Source organism: Diadema antillarum, unplaced genomic scaffold, assembly GCF_040938485.1.
Source record: "Diadema antillarum isolate AM-2024a unplaced genomic scaffold, OU_Dant_1.0 scf00000105, whole genome shotgun sequence".
NCBI lineage: Eukaryota > Metazoa > Echinodermata > Echinoidea > Diadematoida > Diadematidae > Diadema > Diadema antillarum.
The window spans coordinates 116,211-132,300 of record NW_027270994.1 but is presented as its reverse complement, the minus strand read 5'-3'; the positions used below and the strand labels follow the sequence as shown (position 1 = coordinate 132,300).

At 39.9% G+C, this 16,090-nt stretch overlaps 1 protein-coding gene across 2 annotated transcripts in view; it reads left to right on the top strand.

Annotated features, from left to right (window-relative positions):
* Positions 1–16,090, top strand: part of LOC139719150 (uncharacterized) — a 139,449-nt gene that overhangs the window by 20,680 nt on the left and 102,679 nt on the right. For both annotated transcript variants that reach the window (XM_071630585.1, XM_071630584.1), the window contains exons 2-4: positions 804–4,010; positions 4,676–4,877; positions 15,742–15,781. In XM_071630585.1, coding sequence (XP_071486686.1) covers positions 804–4,010; positions 4,676–4,877; positions 15,742–15,781 — 3,449 coding nt within the window. The remainder of the gene's footprint in view (positions 1–803; positions 4,011–4,675; positions 4,878–15,741; positions 15,782–16,090) is intronic.

The following is a 16,090-nucleotide window of genomic DNA, read 5'->3' as shown; positions in this document are numbered from 1 at the left end:
TGAACCCTTTGGTTCCCACACCCCTCCCCCCCCCCCCCCCCCCCAAAAAAAAAAAAGAAAAAAAAAAGAAAAGAGAAGAAGTGTTGTATCCGGTGACTAGACAGCTGAAAGTGAGGAATCTGGGTCTGAATAAAGTAAGATTTGGGTAGATTAAAAAGAGAAAATGTAGAATGCCTCCTGTCATTGGCAAGTCATTTAGCAATTGCACGCAGATGGGTCTCAGCAAATTAAATCAGGTCACAAGTGGAATGCAATATTCACATAAGCATTGACTTACATCCTGGGAGTGAACATAGAGGGAGGGAAAAAAAAGGCTCAAAAGAATATGTGATGAAATGAAAGTAAGGCAGCGGTCAGACTGAGGTCAGTGGATTACATAACACATCGTAACATCTACCAATAAAAAGTTGGTAGGGACAAATTTGCTGTTTCTCTGTAAGAGAGAGCTCAGAATTGTTTCAAAAGACTTGGTTCAATGATATTATATGACCAAGCAATTTACTTATTGAATTCAGTGTGAAATCTGATGAATTTGACTATTTAATGTCCAGTTTCTTGTTGTGGAGACCAGAATTCAGCTGATGTAGGTCTTGCAATATTTTTTTCCCTCTATCTTTCTTCAACTTCTTCCCTTAACTTTAGCATTAGATAAAAGTATTATCCCCATATAAAGTTTGTAAAAGTTTAAAGCACAATGCAAACGACATAAAAGGGTAAGATTGTTCAAAACAGTGAAAGTTTTGGCATAAAAACCAGAACAAACTTCTAATGAGTAATTTTTAAAAATTTTGTCTTTTCTGCAGGTCTGCTGTCTCCATGATGGCACGGAGAGAGCAATCTCAGTTTGACGATGCCTTCGAGGATGCTGAGAGTGATATGCTGACCTCGAAGACCCTTCCACCAACCAGCCACACCCCATACATCCAGCGCAATGGACACCTGTCCTCCGGCAGAGAGGAGGACCACGATGGCACGAACGGAGAGCTTCCCGAATCAGATGCTGCCACGGAGGATACCCAAGAGGAGAGGGCTGAGGGGGAGTGGAATGGCCTCTCAGAAGGCATCAAAGGCACAAGGATAATGAGTGACCAGATACCTTCACCAGAAGAAGATGGACAGGATGAGTATGGAGATACCTTTTTCATAAACCAAAGTGATACAGGACTGCAAGGGATCGGGTATGGCTCAGCGTATCAGTATTCGGAAGGAGATGATGGCACGAGGGAGGGTACCGAAGACAGTGGGCAGGGGCAGATGAGGGACGACTTGACAGAGAGCGACAAAGACAAGGACTACATGGAAGATGCCACGCAAGAGCGCCAGGGTGTTGCCTTCGATCCGGATGATCAGTACGAGGACAGTGGAGTTGTGGATGATAATGGGATGATTGACATGGAAGGAGGTATGCAAGGCTATGAGGCAGAGGAGGATCACATAGAAGGGGAAGACAGGTTTGAGGAGGTTGACTTCCGATACGACTACATGGATGGGAATTCCTTCCTGGAGAGGCAGCCATATGGAGACAAACAATCCTATGCAGAAAGTCAACCATATGTGGAGGACAACCCTGCATTCAATGAGAGTGAGCCAGATTATGACACACATCGAGACTATGGACAGAAACAGGACATATATCAGGATTACACTGAATCTGATTTGCCCGAATCTGGCCCCAACGCAGCCAGTGAATTTAACGAGGCATCCAGAGTGGATACCAGATTCGACGCACAGCAGTCTAAAGATGACGAGCAAATGCCCGACTATCATGACAACCATTCACGAGTAGATGATCATTCTCAACTGACTGGGGACTATGTAATTGTTGACCAAGATGTTTTTGGGCCTGAATCCAATTCGAACTATGCAGCCAGTGATAGTGTAGAGGCAGATCAGGAGGAGCCAATGCAATCGAATCATGAAGATTTTGACTACAGGAACACAAGTTCCCATGATGTATCACCAGACGTTCAATTATTCTCTCAATCGCTTACCACTGTCAGTGGGGGGCATGAAGGTGCTGAGCATCAAGCCAGCATGATTGATGCCACCGCAAGGTCTAGAAATGAAGGAGGATATTCTGACTCGAGGAATTTAGGGCAGCATAAGAGAGTCAAAGAGACAGGTTTGCTTGATCCAGTCGGTGAGAGGAAGATGCCCCTCAAGTCAACCAGCCAGATGCGTGTGAGCCCCAAGCAGGGAGGAAGTCCAGCTCAAGGTGTCAAGGAACCACATACTCAAGTTCCACGGAGGCCTGCTCCAGGAGCTGCACAAAGTGTGCAGAAAATTCCACCGTCATTTAGCAGCAGTAGAGGAGGTGGCCAGAGTCCAGTCAGCAATACTCAAGGCTATCCAGGGAATGCTTCATCTCCAGTCAGCGGTCCGCAGGATAACAGTGACTTCAATACGGGTAAGAGAAGAGTTCCTCGTTCAACAACTCAAACAAGTAGAGATGGCACTGGTAACCAGGAGAGAAGAAGTAGGCCTGAAGGATCAGGTAGACCTCTTGGAGGTGATCGACCCAGAAGCATGCCATTGCCAGGAGGGGCCCAGCCAGTGTCTGTACTCAAGTCACGGCTGCAAAAGGAACTGCGAGAAATGAATGATATTGAAAAGAATTTAGCTTCCACATCAATACAGCCAGAGATAAACAGAACTCTAAATTCAAATGATAACAGAAGGGATGGTGGAGATGTCAGCCCAGGAGATTGTTACATGTCAAGCAGGCATAATGCTGAATATGCATCTGTGTCATCACTTAGGAGTTCTCCTGCATCCCAGAGGCAAACAAGTCCGTCTGACAGAGTACCTTACGCCAGAGACCCGCTCCCGGGTAGAGATATGTCTAGGAGTCCCAGTTCTTCGCCTGAGAAAATGAAAGCTGCCAGACCGGCCCGGAGGGAGCCACCGAGAAACAACTCCAATGCTAATCACCTCGAAAGTGAAGCAGTTACAAGAAGGCCCAAACACAACTCAAGACCGCAAGACCACTCCAAGAGGTATTCTTATGAAATTGAGGAAAAATCTGATGCTGCTTCAGGAGAGATAGTCTTTGATGACATTGCCGAGTGTGGAGCATACCTTGATGAGAAGGATGCCAAACCCAGTCCAATTAAGATCAAGAATAGGCAAGGGAAAACTCATGCAGAGGATACAGATAGTCTAGGGGGTCGGAGAAGAAGGAACAGCTATGAGCTAGCAAACCGGAGCTCCAGTGAAGAAGAAGAGAATGAGCAAGATGGAAGTCAGAAGACGAACAAGGCAGACAGTGGTGGACTATCATCCCTAGTGTCACAAGGAGGTGGCCTGCTTGGCAGTGGACAACGAGGAACAGGCATGAACAGCAGTCTTCTGTCCCAGCTTGCAGAAAGGGAGCTGGCCAACTTACGTAACTCGTACAAGAAGCCACAGGAGGAAGTCCAGGACAGCCAGCAGGAGTCACATTCTGTGACATCAGACACCTCCAGCACCTCATCAACCCACAGAGAGGATCAGTCCAAGGTGCTCCCCAAGCTGAGTCCCATGGAGTATGATGCTGTGGGCTTCCGCTTGGCGGGACACGCAGGGATCGGGGAGAGCACCTTAAACCTGAGTGCCGTCCAGCAGCAGGCGCACCCTGAGGAGGATCAGTTCTCAGATGCAGAGGAAGATGGAAGTGACCCTCCACTCGCCAACCCCGCCATCACCCCAAGCCGATCCTTCAACACAGACCATCCCTCACCGGTGTATGGGAGGTCCCGATCCATGGATGACCCCCGCCAGGGAACCTCACCTCTATCATCTCCCTCGTTTCCGCATCCACCATCAGAAGAAACTTGTGCAGAGCAAGTAGATGTGAACGCTGCTATGAAGGAGTTGCATAGTGCGCTCACCAATAGTAAGACAAAGTTGATGAAGGCACCCTCATTCTATACTCCTGAGCAAAAGCCAATTTGGATTTTGCAACCAGATGCAGCCAAGAAGCATGAAGATGACCAGAAGAGAACTAGAGTCTTGGAGGACAGAAGAAGAAGGTAAAAGTATTTATTTGATGTGATCAAGCATTCTCAAAAGAACTACTCATAGATTTGTCAGTGATCTGCAAGAGATATTGAATGATATTGCTCGAACTTTTACTTGAGTTATTCTGATATGAAAGACTGCCGTGTGTGGTGAAAGCTCTGCACTCTGCAGAGTGTCTACCACATGCAACAAGGAGTAATGAATATTACCAGCAGCATGAGATGGATTATGAAGGGAAAGAGTGTACATCATTATCTGCTGTCGTGACAACTAGTTCAGGATGATATGGTTGTCATGCCAACCACCAAATGCCAACCAACTGAACAGTGACTTACTGATATTGGTCACAGATCTATTTTCATCTGATCTCATTACATTACTCAAATTAATGATAATGTTAGTACCATTCAAAAATCAGTGGCCCATCAGATATTGAATCAACTATAAAACCAAATGCAAATCTTCTGTAATGAATTGCCCACCACTCGTCACCAATACTGTGCTGCCAAACAGAGCTAATATTGAAGTATTGTAATCAACATTTCGCTTATTATTCAGTTTTACCATAATTTACCAGGTTTTAGAAACATCAATCAGTGACTAAACGGTTTTTGATGAGATTGTAATCATACATTTTAATGTACTCACTGTTGTGTTTGATGCGTCTGTACCCCAGGAACGAAGAGATGCGACGCAGCCACGTCCAGCAGAGGGCGGAGTACATGAAGCACACGGGCCCCCAGTGCTATGTCCGTAACGATGAGGACGAGGAAGGGGAGGACGAGGACAAGGGTCTCATGTCTGAGCAGGACCAGAAGATGGGGGCGCCAGACTACCTTAGCAAGCAGAGGACCGCACGCGAGCAAGAGACCATGAGGGTGAGTCTCGGGTCATCACGCTTTACATGTACAAGCTCCATTGCATGAAGGAAAGGGGAAATTGTTGCAGTGTGTTGCAATTTTCTCTTCTCTGGTTTTATGATATTGCTCAAATTTTTACGTGAGTGTGTGTGTGTATATATATGTATATGTGGTTATGTATCTTTTAATGCAACTCTTGATAGTACTAGAAAGTAAGTATAAAGTACTAACATAGTAAACAGTGAAATTGTATTTGAGAGATGCCTTAAGTCACAAATTACTACTAAGTAAAGAGTTATTTAATTTTGAAACACTGTAACTTATGTCGGCCTTAACTGGGTGGCTTCCAAAACAGCAAGAAGAAAAAAATATTCACTGGGATATGCAATGAATCAGGTGCATTGTTATTTCAGTTCATAAATAAACTATTGTTAGGCATACTGAAGCTCTCCAGTTATGGCTAAAATAGACATTAAAAACAAACAAACAAACAAACAAGTATCCGAACTGAACAGGACCACATCCCATTGCACAAACTGTTGGTAACAGTGTATTCTTCTTCTTGTGTCAGATATGATTAGTTAATGGAATATTTTACTTATTGCTTGAAAATGCATTTAATTCACAAGTTTATGAGTGGGAGTGGAAAAAAATAGAAAAGAATAATTCTGCTTGCTTTCATTTAAAGTGCAGCTGAGATGGCACTCTGATAAAAATGCTATTAACAGACCTACCATTTTCTTTTTTCCATTGGAAAGTGGTGTCTTGTTTGCCAGAAATGCCTGAATTGCTGCAAAGAGAAGGCGAGATGCTTTCGTTGTCAATTGAGCTCTTGCCAGCTGCATATATAGCGGAGGTGAATGTAAGGCACTATACAGAAAGCGGCCAAGTAGGCTGACTGCAGGTGCAGTACCCTTAGTCTTTATATGTAGCCTTAGGCTGAAAATAAGTTTTGTGTGAATACAAGCAGAAAAATTAGACGAACAGGACAATGACTATTCTGATGAAAACTGGAAAAGTTATGATTTTCTTGTTGATTTTTTTTTTTTGTTAAGGTGTGATCAAACAAACACTACTTTGCAATTCTGTGATGTCATACATGACATCACTCTCCTTTTGCTTTGTCCTTTGAAATAAGACGTTTTCATTTTCTGGAAAAGTGAATTTCCAATCATTATATACACCCTATACAATCAGTGTAAATATTTCCCATACAACCACTGCATAGAATATATCCTGTTATTATGGACAATTAAATGAAAACAAAATGCTGTAAAAACTGTCTATGCAAATATGTAGAACTGTGAGACTGTGAGAATAATATCGCTGATTATGAAGAGATACTTCAAATATTTAAACTAATAAAAAAACCAAAAAGATAAAAAGAATTGAACCCTTCATGAACAACAGCCAAAGTACAGCTGGGCATCATCACCCGTGTGCTGTAAGTTATGCAGAACTTAATACTCCGGCATGAATTGGTAGATATGCCATCTCAGAGACAAGGTGCATTATCAGATGAGCTTGTGAGAATCTGTGCAAATTTGACTGGCTAGAAGCAGAACTTTCACCCCGTGCATGCAAATTTGTCTCTTAACGGCTGCATCCTGTGCAGTGCTAGATGGAGGGTTCAGTAAGCTGTGGAAGCATGAAGATTTGATACACGTTTGTTCCCTTACGATAAACAGAACAATACCAAAAAAAAAAAGGGAAAAAAAAGAAAAAGAGAGAGACCCATGAAAAAAAGTGTCTGCGATATTGTTTAGATACAACATGGAATAGATGACTACCAATGCCCAATCAGTTTATGCTCAAAATCATGATATTTTCATCTGTTGTTGTTCAAACACAATTATGCCCCAGTCTCGAATTCTAATGTATCTGACTGATTAGTATTTTGAAGTTCTTCAGCCAAATAGAACATTACACTGTATGTTTTATACTTTATAGCAGAAAATTCAATTTCCGTCATTTTTTTTTTTTGTATTCGATCAATGGGATATGCGCGGTAATGACATCATCAGTTCACTCATTGGCATTTTCATATCAACTGAGAACTGTTTTGCTGAAATAAGCAGAATTTCACAGTTTTATAGATTCCTTCAATTTTTGTCCAATTTTGATCAAATTTGCAATGTTGTGCTCATTCCCTCAAGTTATTTCTCTTTCTTTTCAAACTACATTCTCACTGGTTGTTAAATGGAAATTCTTTTTAAGGAACTACCTAAAGTTATGTGGCACAATGCATTATACTGTAAAAGTGGAAATTTTTTTGGTGTTGAAATTTTCACGTACCTCGCGCTACGAGAAACTGCCGCAAGAATAAAAGCACGCAAATATTTTTGCTTGCCATATGTTCCTGTGCATGATGTCTTGATTTCGCGGAATCAAAAACACGCGAAACTCTCCTTACCCGGCCAAGCACGAAAAATTAGTCGCGCGAAGATATCCACTTTCACAGGAGATTGATGCATTTAAGCTTATGCGTTGTTCTAACCATTGAGGTGTTTTTGTATCTTTTTGGTATACACAGTCACAGAGCCAAATTCTTTGACCAGCTGTGCACGCCAATAGTTGGTTGATACAATAATGTACATGGTCCTCTACTCTGTGAGATCTCCTTGACAAACAAAAACTGTACAAATGAAGTCTCTGGTCCTCTTTGCTCATATTTTGGGCCCATGTAGGTATGAAGCGCATTGTGAAGTTCAGCTCCCAAATGGTAGTGCAGAAATATTTGGCCATTATGACCGCCACAGTTTCTCAGCAGTGCTAATGCCCTTCTTGATCTAACTCCCAAAATATTCCGTTCATTTGAGGAAATGAAGGCATCGAAAGCACTGTGATATATGGTAAACATTTTGATTCCCAGAAGAAAAAAAAAAAGAGCAAGCTGTGATTTGTGAAAATTGTTGATGTAATGCGAACTTTACGCACTGCGCCAGCTGGGGGAGCGGTGAGGCAGAGAGTCTAATGTGCTGTGGCATTTGTGAATAATGAAGCGGTCCCTTGGATCTAGCCTTTCTCATGATGCAAATGCGAAACCATGTTAAAGGGGACAGGGGAAAATCTGGAGCATACTTCTTTGGGTATGCAGAGTGGAAGTAATCAAAGGTATAAAAGGGTCGGTACTCTATCATCCCCCCCCCCCCCTTCTGTGTTTCTCCCCTTGTGATGTGGTGTCATAACAGTAGATTGATGGAAGTCACTAACGCGGCACTGCTCCCTCTAGAGTTCTATTGTGTACATCTCAAATCAGTTTGCCACGAGGCTCGGCGTGGCGTGATTGCCGCGGTCGCTTTTGAATGGCGATATTGATACGTGAGTGCTGCGTGTCCGAGCTCATGAAACACAACCACCGTCGCCTCGGGCTAGAGTCCGCAGTGATCCTTTGATCACGACCAGCGTGCTGGTACAAGTTCACTGCCATTTGCAATATTTGCTGTTTTCATTCTAGCCTCTGAAGGATGCAAGAGAAATCCAATCCGTGATAGATTTATTCTCAGGAAGGCAAGGGTACCCGATGAAGAAGTAAATTGTTTTCGCTTGTATGATTATCGCATCTGAAAAGGCTCCAGAAAGTGTGGCAGTAAATGACCCACTTTTCATGATGGTGTGTTTTGTATACATAAAGAAAGAAAGAAAAAAAAAAACCCAGAGGAGATACTTGTGCAGAAGAGAGCCCTCAAGAGTAAACAATAACTTCCATAAATTGATTCCAACAGTCTTGAAGTAATTTTTGATAAGGTATATCTCTTTATACTTCACTGATTTGTTAACCATGCATTTTCTGAAACAAAAAAAAAGGAAAAAAGAGAGAAGCTTTTTTAATGCATGTAGCATGTGCTCAAATATCAAATTTTCTGCCTGCTGGACTGAGCAATGTTTAGTGCCATGTAAAATACATTAGAGTGACATAGTTTAGTGATGTCCAGTAACTCAGTTAAAAAAAAAGATCAAGCTTAAAGACATTATTAACCATTTGCAGAGGAAACAAAAACCCAGCTTTAGTGCTTCAAAGTAGTTCTAAAATGTGAGTTAGGAATAGAAACAACCAATGTAAAAATTTAATCAGTATTATTGATGTTAAGTATTTTTTAGATATACATAATGTGAACAGTAGTTATAATAAAATTGTTTGTAGAAAAAAACATCTACAGTTATGCTTTATTTAGAAAAATAGTGATATCTCTTAAAGGGAAGCAGTCCTGAGATTTTCACTGTACTGATAATTAAGAAGAGTAAAAAATATCAACTTTCACCAATTTATACGCTTGGACATCAAAAATTGTCTCCGTACGCGATTTTTGAAAAATAATTCCTGCAAGCGATCGTGAAAGAGCCGGCAAAAAGATGCTACGTAGTGCATGCCCTACTCACCAAGTTGACAGCCGTGCCTCTAAAACTAATTTAAGTGTTCAAATGATTAGTTGCAATTTCATCATATAATGTGAAAGTTTGTGGTTTTATAATTTCAAACAAAATATTTCAAGCGTAGATATATATAATTTACGAAAAATTAATATTGTAAACATAAATTTATATGTATTTTTAAACCAAATATACCATGAACTTGACATCAAATAGGCACGGTCGTTTTCTAGCTTCCGTCCGTGTTGCATACTTCTTAGCGTAGAAACCACTCTCGCGCGCAAATCCTTACCATACCAATGTATACATACACAGTACACTCGATCGACTCCGTCCAGTCGATTTTGGCATTCAAACCGAAGATAACCTGTGCATGAGAGAGTCGAATTCTTCAAAGAAAATATTGTTTGTATCTCAATATTTCTGTAAGTAGTCAGATAATCGCCTTTCCTCGAAAAAAAAAAAATATATATGACGTGAGCCGGGAAGGGTAAACACAGGGGGTCGTAGGGATATGATTTCGCTCCACTTTGCCGTGCATGTCCAGTCGGCACTGGCAGCAGCTAGCTCAGTGGCACTGTACTGCATGCGCAGTCCAACCCCGGCTGCAGGCCCACGGTAAATTAAACATAACTAGCCACTTTCCTTACCTCTCTACGCTTTTTTCCCTCGGTTCTCTTCGAAGTCGATGCTCGAGGTATTTCTGTTTTATAACTCATGTGAGCAAATGGTCAGGATTGCATCTGGTTTCAGGAGTTTTCTCGGTTTATAACCGAGGGCCACAGCCTGCCGGTCCACGTAAAAACATCGCTTCACAAATTGTCCACGCACAGGTAGGTCACAACACGATTTCGAGATTTTGTAGGCCCTAAGTTTCTTATGTTCGGCATCGTTGTACCGATATTTCCCAGCCACACAGCTCACCTTTCACGATACTTTTGTTGGTCTGGGACGGAAAAAAGGATTTTCCTGGGAAATTTTCTGCACGATTCGAGCAAAACTACTGATGTAAGATAGCCTGACCAGACGACGCTGAATGCGGTCGCCCCTGTAGTGTACTAGCAGGCCTGTGTAGAATCGTTTCTATCTACAAATATGTACACTCTGTACGTATACTATATATAGAACATGCATGAGCGGCGACAGGTAGGGCTGCAGCTGCGCTTGAGACTGGAAAAGTGCGAAGGGCAAACCGCGTACGGGGTGCGTACGCGTATCTACCGTAGATCTATCATCTAGTTGTACCGTCCACACGTGCGAATATAATACACAATACATACACACACACACAAACACACACACACACACACACACACACAACGTAGAAACAATGTCAAATACGAGTCGGAGTAGCCACCGACGTCTTCATGCATCCGGGTAAACAGTACTAGGGAGCGTACGGATAACGAGCAGAACACGGCTGGGAAGAGTTGTGCATCGACGACGTATGACTCTCCGCCAAGACTTGCTCATTAGCATATTCACCATGCAGACTCACACTTTTTCAACCAAAATGTACGAGCTTATTTGGTGATTTTAAAGTTTGTTTTTGGTGAAAGTAGTTCATTGGAGGTACCAACAACAACATATTTTTTTAAATTTCGTGAGGACTGTGTCCCTTTAACATTTCAGGCTTTATTGCGGAATTTTTATATGGTAGGATGTCTTGTGATACAACTGACCTATACATATATGCATCAAATGTCATAACTCAAACATTTTTAAATCACTGCTCCCAATAGTAAACAGTCCCTAAGGATTTAGAGTGTAACAACACTTCCACCAATCTTGCGTGTATATCATGGAACCTAAATTGTAGGGCACTTCTGAAGTGGTCATACTGACCGGCCCAGGTCATTTCTTATGGCACTTCTTTCAATCACTTATGGCACGCCTGTCCAGGTTGATGCAGTTGCAAACACCCACCCTGTCATCATTTTTTACATATCCCATGCACTCAAGGGTTATCGTTGCTTTAAACCAAGTCATTTGGTCATCATAGTAAGCTTTCTGTGCAAGCTATTAACACCCCATAGATCCTGTCTGATTCCAAACCTTTCAGCAAACATGTTAAAGTGTACCAGTACCCTGAAAATCAAATTTGTGTACAGCTTGAATACACAATAAAACAGCCGTAATTCATCTGTTATAGCCCCTGAAAGTATACATTGCATTCCGATAAATCAGATTATATCTCTATAACAATTTGGCATTTGTGCTCTGCGCATTAAAGTTCTGTTTTGGAAGCACTGGTACTGATGTGTGCATGTTCTAGCTATTCGCATACGTTTTTAATATCTAGATTCCACATCGATAGGTTAGCTGATTACACACATGCATGGAATATCACTATTGTTCAAGACATATTTGGAAAAAATATTGATAGTGTGATCGTTCGATTGAAAGTGATTGAATAGTCTATTTGAAGTCGTTTTTGTTTTTGTATACTCTTGAAAGTTCACGGTTGAACACCAATAAATAAAACTCAGAGTGACAACAAATTGTAATATTTTGCAGGGGACATGTCTCAGATATTATTTTACAAATATAGCAAACATAATACTCAGGATATTGGTACATAAAGCAAGTGTAAAAAAGGTCAAACTGCTAGTGTGATGATCCAATAAATCTTGAGTCTGTCCATATTCTTTCGCATGCATATTGTATTCAACATGCCCAACGAAACATTTCCGTGTATTTGGCATGAGGATTTCCACTTTACGACCACAAGATCTGACAGGCTGTAAGACTCTTGATGTGCATGGAGCACTTTCGGAGCAGCCCTGAACCACCTGTAAGGGTGCCCTAAAATTCGAGAGTGCCCTTGATTTTAGGCCAGCCTTGTGACCCCTATGTCCCTGGAGTTTGAGAGTCCCCCCAGGGATGCATCTGAAGGGCTCTTCCTCCCTGTTTGAAAAAGCTGTCACAGCCATGCAATGTAGGTTGCATTAACCCAGTGGAATCTTGCTGGAGAAATTATCATGTTACATTAAATTGGCAACTTTGAATTCTATGGCATATATTCTCCATTTGAAGATTATTTGGATTGAATTGGTTGAATCCACTGAATCTGTCAGAGATCACAAAGAAATGTACAAAATTACCAAGATGACGGAGAAAGAGAACTTTAATCTTCTAAAATGTGTTACCTATTTAAGAATCAGCTCTGAATCTTTGTATAAATTTACATGCATCATTTTTTGTCACTGAAGAAAGTGAGATTTATATTTATATATTATTTCTTTGTAGGAAAAAATGAAATAAGTTTGAATTGAATTGAATAAAGTGGCTTTTGGTTATGCAGCATTGGGGATGAGCAGTCACATATCCAAGGGCTTGAATGAAGGATTTTTTTTTTTTTTTTTACTTTTCCTCATTAAACACCAAAATTGAACAGTGAAAAATTAGATCAAGTGATACAGCACCAACCTACAGCAATGTACACTTGGTTTCTTAGACTCGATTAGGTCAAAGAGAAAGATTCCCTCAACATGATTATACTGGCCATGTGGATTCATTGAATGCATACATTTTTTTAAACACATTGATTAACCCCTTTAGGATGAGTCCCGAGTATACTCGGGCAGGTGTCTATGGGAAATGCGTGTTGTAGCAAAATCAGCTCGTCCTCAACGGGTTAAAGTTCAAAGAAGACTTGACAAACTGTTCAAGGGTTATGGATTTCTGCAGTTTTGGTTATATCCATGCACAACTCTCTCCAACTAGAAGCTCTCCAACAATCCATGATGTCATAACATCAAAGTTTTTCACACAATTTATGTAGTTTGTGAAAGAAAAAATAGGAATACACATACCTCAAACTTTACAGAGTTATATGAAGCAAAGAAATATACTCCATGGCTTGTGAAGGAGCAAAGTCAAGAGCTGCTTTTATGTCAAGGAAAACGGGGTTTCTGTGGTTTCTTTAGCAAAGGCTTTTGTAGCACTATACTGTACAAAAGAACTCTATGAATTCCTTTGTTATTATTGATCTTTGGTCTCCCAGTGTATATTTGAAATCAAATCGTGTTAATTTGAAATAAATAGATTTAAAGTGTCAGATACATTAATTTAATACAGTAATGCTATAGTTATAAAGTGTGTGCATTCCATTTGCATTCCCCTGTCAACTTTGGTAAACTTTTTTTTGTCTTTTTTTCTTTTGCCATTATAATCAATGATATCAGAGGAAAAGATCAGATATTCCCTACCACTTCTTGCACAGGCCAAATGAGCCAGCCGAACCTTTTCCCTATTATTCTCTTAATGATTATACAAAAGTTGTTATTATCATTACTACTAAGAATACTGTAATTATGTTAAACACATCATAGCAGTGGTGAGTTGACATTTGGATCATTATCGCCATGTTCTAAAATTTACCTGCTATATTAGCAATATGTAACTGTACATCTCATGAACTCGAGATGGAGCTAAACAATGCCATAAGTCTTGGTATGACGGTACCCTGGGTTACAGCTTACCACATCATGCAATGTATTCTACAATGTTACTGCTGTAGTTGGGCCTGTTTGTATGTTTATATTCCTGTTTGTATACTTCCTTATATTTCTATCAGATGAATAGTGACATACATGGTGGTTGACACTTTGATATCCCTAAATGAAAGCATATTCACTGAAAAAATATGTTGTTGTTGCTAAATCATCAATCAAAAACATGATTCCAATGATGATTTTTTATTTGTCTGTGTACAAACCAACCCAAGAATAGTTAGGGGCTATAATGGCCTCTTCTAACTAGTGTATGTTGAAATGAGTAATACAATTCCATAACTTTATTATTTCATGCATTATTTATGCTTCGAAATGTCATTGTTCCTCTAGCACATTAAAGCTTTCCTCTCATTACCTGATTTAGCAAAATATGATATGTGACCCTGCATCACAAAACAAACAAAAAATTTGCCAGACATGGAGTTTTAGTTAAGGGCAGATTCTGAAAGAGCAGACTCTAAGCTTTAAAAATGATGTATAACTCAATTCAAATGGACTCCCCTAACCTACGTAAATACTGGAAAGAAAGCACCCACACTCTGGAAAAGTGTGAACTGAGAAAAGAGGTTTGGAAGTACAGGGTCTATTCAAGCGTTTAATCTTTACCAAGCCATGCTAGCTGTGCTATGAAAGGGACAAAACACAGGATGTAAACCACTGAAGCAACAACAATGAAAAAGGATTTTTTGAGATTAAGCTGAAATTGAGCATGTTCTATTAACACATTTTATCCATGATTTATGCTAACTTTCGAAGCAGTAGCATTATCCTTTCAAAAGTTATCAGACTTGATAGTGAAGAGTGTGCAAAGGATTTCAAGAAATGAAAGCGGCCTCTAAGACATACCTGATCATTCTACTATTTCCCCAAAAAGGGTTGCAGAAAAACTGCTGAAAACACACTTTCCCATTCATGTTAAAGGGATCATGTAGTTTTGGTTGAGACCTAATTTCAAGTTTCTAACATTTTTTTTGTGAGGTAATGAGAAACCTCTTATGAAATATGAAAGAGCATGTAATTCCATGAGGAATTCAACATTTATTTGATGAAAATTGGTTTTGAAATGGCTGAGATATCCAAAACAGAGCGATTCTAATAAAGTGTGGGACCCACTTTTTACTACGATCACTTTGTTTTACTTTGTTTTGGATGTTTCAGTCATTCCAAACCCAATTTTCATCAAATAAACTTGGAATTCCTCTTAAAATGGTATGTTCTGTACTATTTCATAAGTGTTTTCTTGGTATCTCGCAAAAAGTTAAAAGCCCAATTTTCATCTCCACCAATACTGTACTATCCCTTTTTAAGATCCCAAACTAAAGAATTATATAGAAGAAGGATAGCTCTTTCAGAAAATATGAAAAACTCAAGAATGACTAGGTTGAACCATTTCATCTTTTTTGAGTCCTCACGTAAAATCAAGGGGTGTGACTTTTTGTTTGTTTTGTAATGTATGGTCACATGTGCTATTCATAGCATAAAACAAGAATCAGTCACCTATCAAATTCCTCTTGCACTCACAAACAATTTTTCAAACAATTTCAGTCCTTCTTCCCCCCTTAATATGGTGATCAATATTAGCCATTTTGATGAACCATACATCTGGATAAAACTGTGGATCGTACCAGTGCCCCTGAAAATTGTGCCCTTTCTGAGCATTGTGATATAATATATTTTTTGAGTGGCAAGAACAATTAACATGAAATATTCTGCTACATTACGTGTAGGAGGATTGAGGGAAATAAGAGATTTGTTGTCAATGCAACCTGGACTTTGTTGCAAAGCTTTGTAAAACTATTTGCAGATTATTCTAGATTTCATGATTCAAAATATTCATCACTTTAAGTCACAAAGAAAAAAAAAGACAGCTGTTTTTTGTTACGTTAGAATTGTGAATTCACAGTGAACCAAAGGCTAGATAGCAAATTCTAGTAAATCCGTCAGAATACTGGCTTATTTTCCTCATCTTATTTTTGTGCGATTTTGAATCACAGGCTCCAGACTTACCGCCCACAACTGGAAAAATCAAGGAAGGTAGGAAATTTGTCATCTTACACTTTCGTGTTTTTTTTTGCATTATTCACAATGAAGAAATATATATTTGTTTCATTTTGTGAACAATGCAATCTTGTGTTCACTGTGCAGAAATCTTTATTCTTCTTGCCCAAGTCTCTCTTGATTTCACCCATGTCAGATTATTATATTATGTTTTTTATACATGTTCTCTCTGTTAATTCATTCAACTCTATGTTTTTCTTTGTAATGCATTGATTTATATATATATATCTTTTTTGGTATTTCATTTGCTTCATGTAGTGCCTTGATAATTCTTTCTCTGCTGAA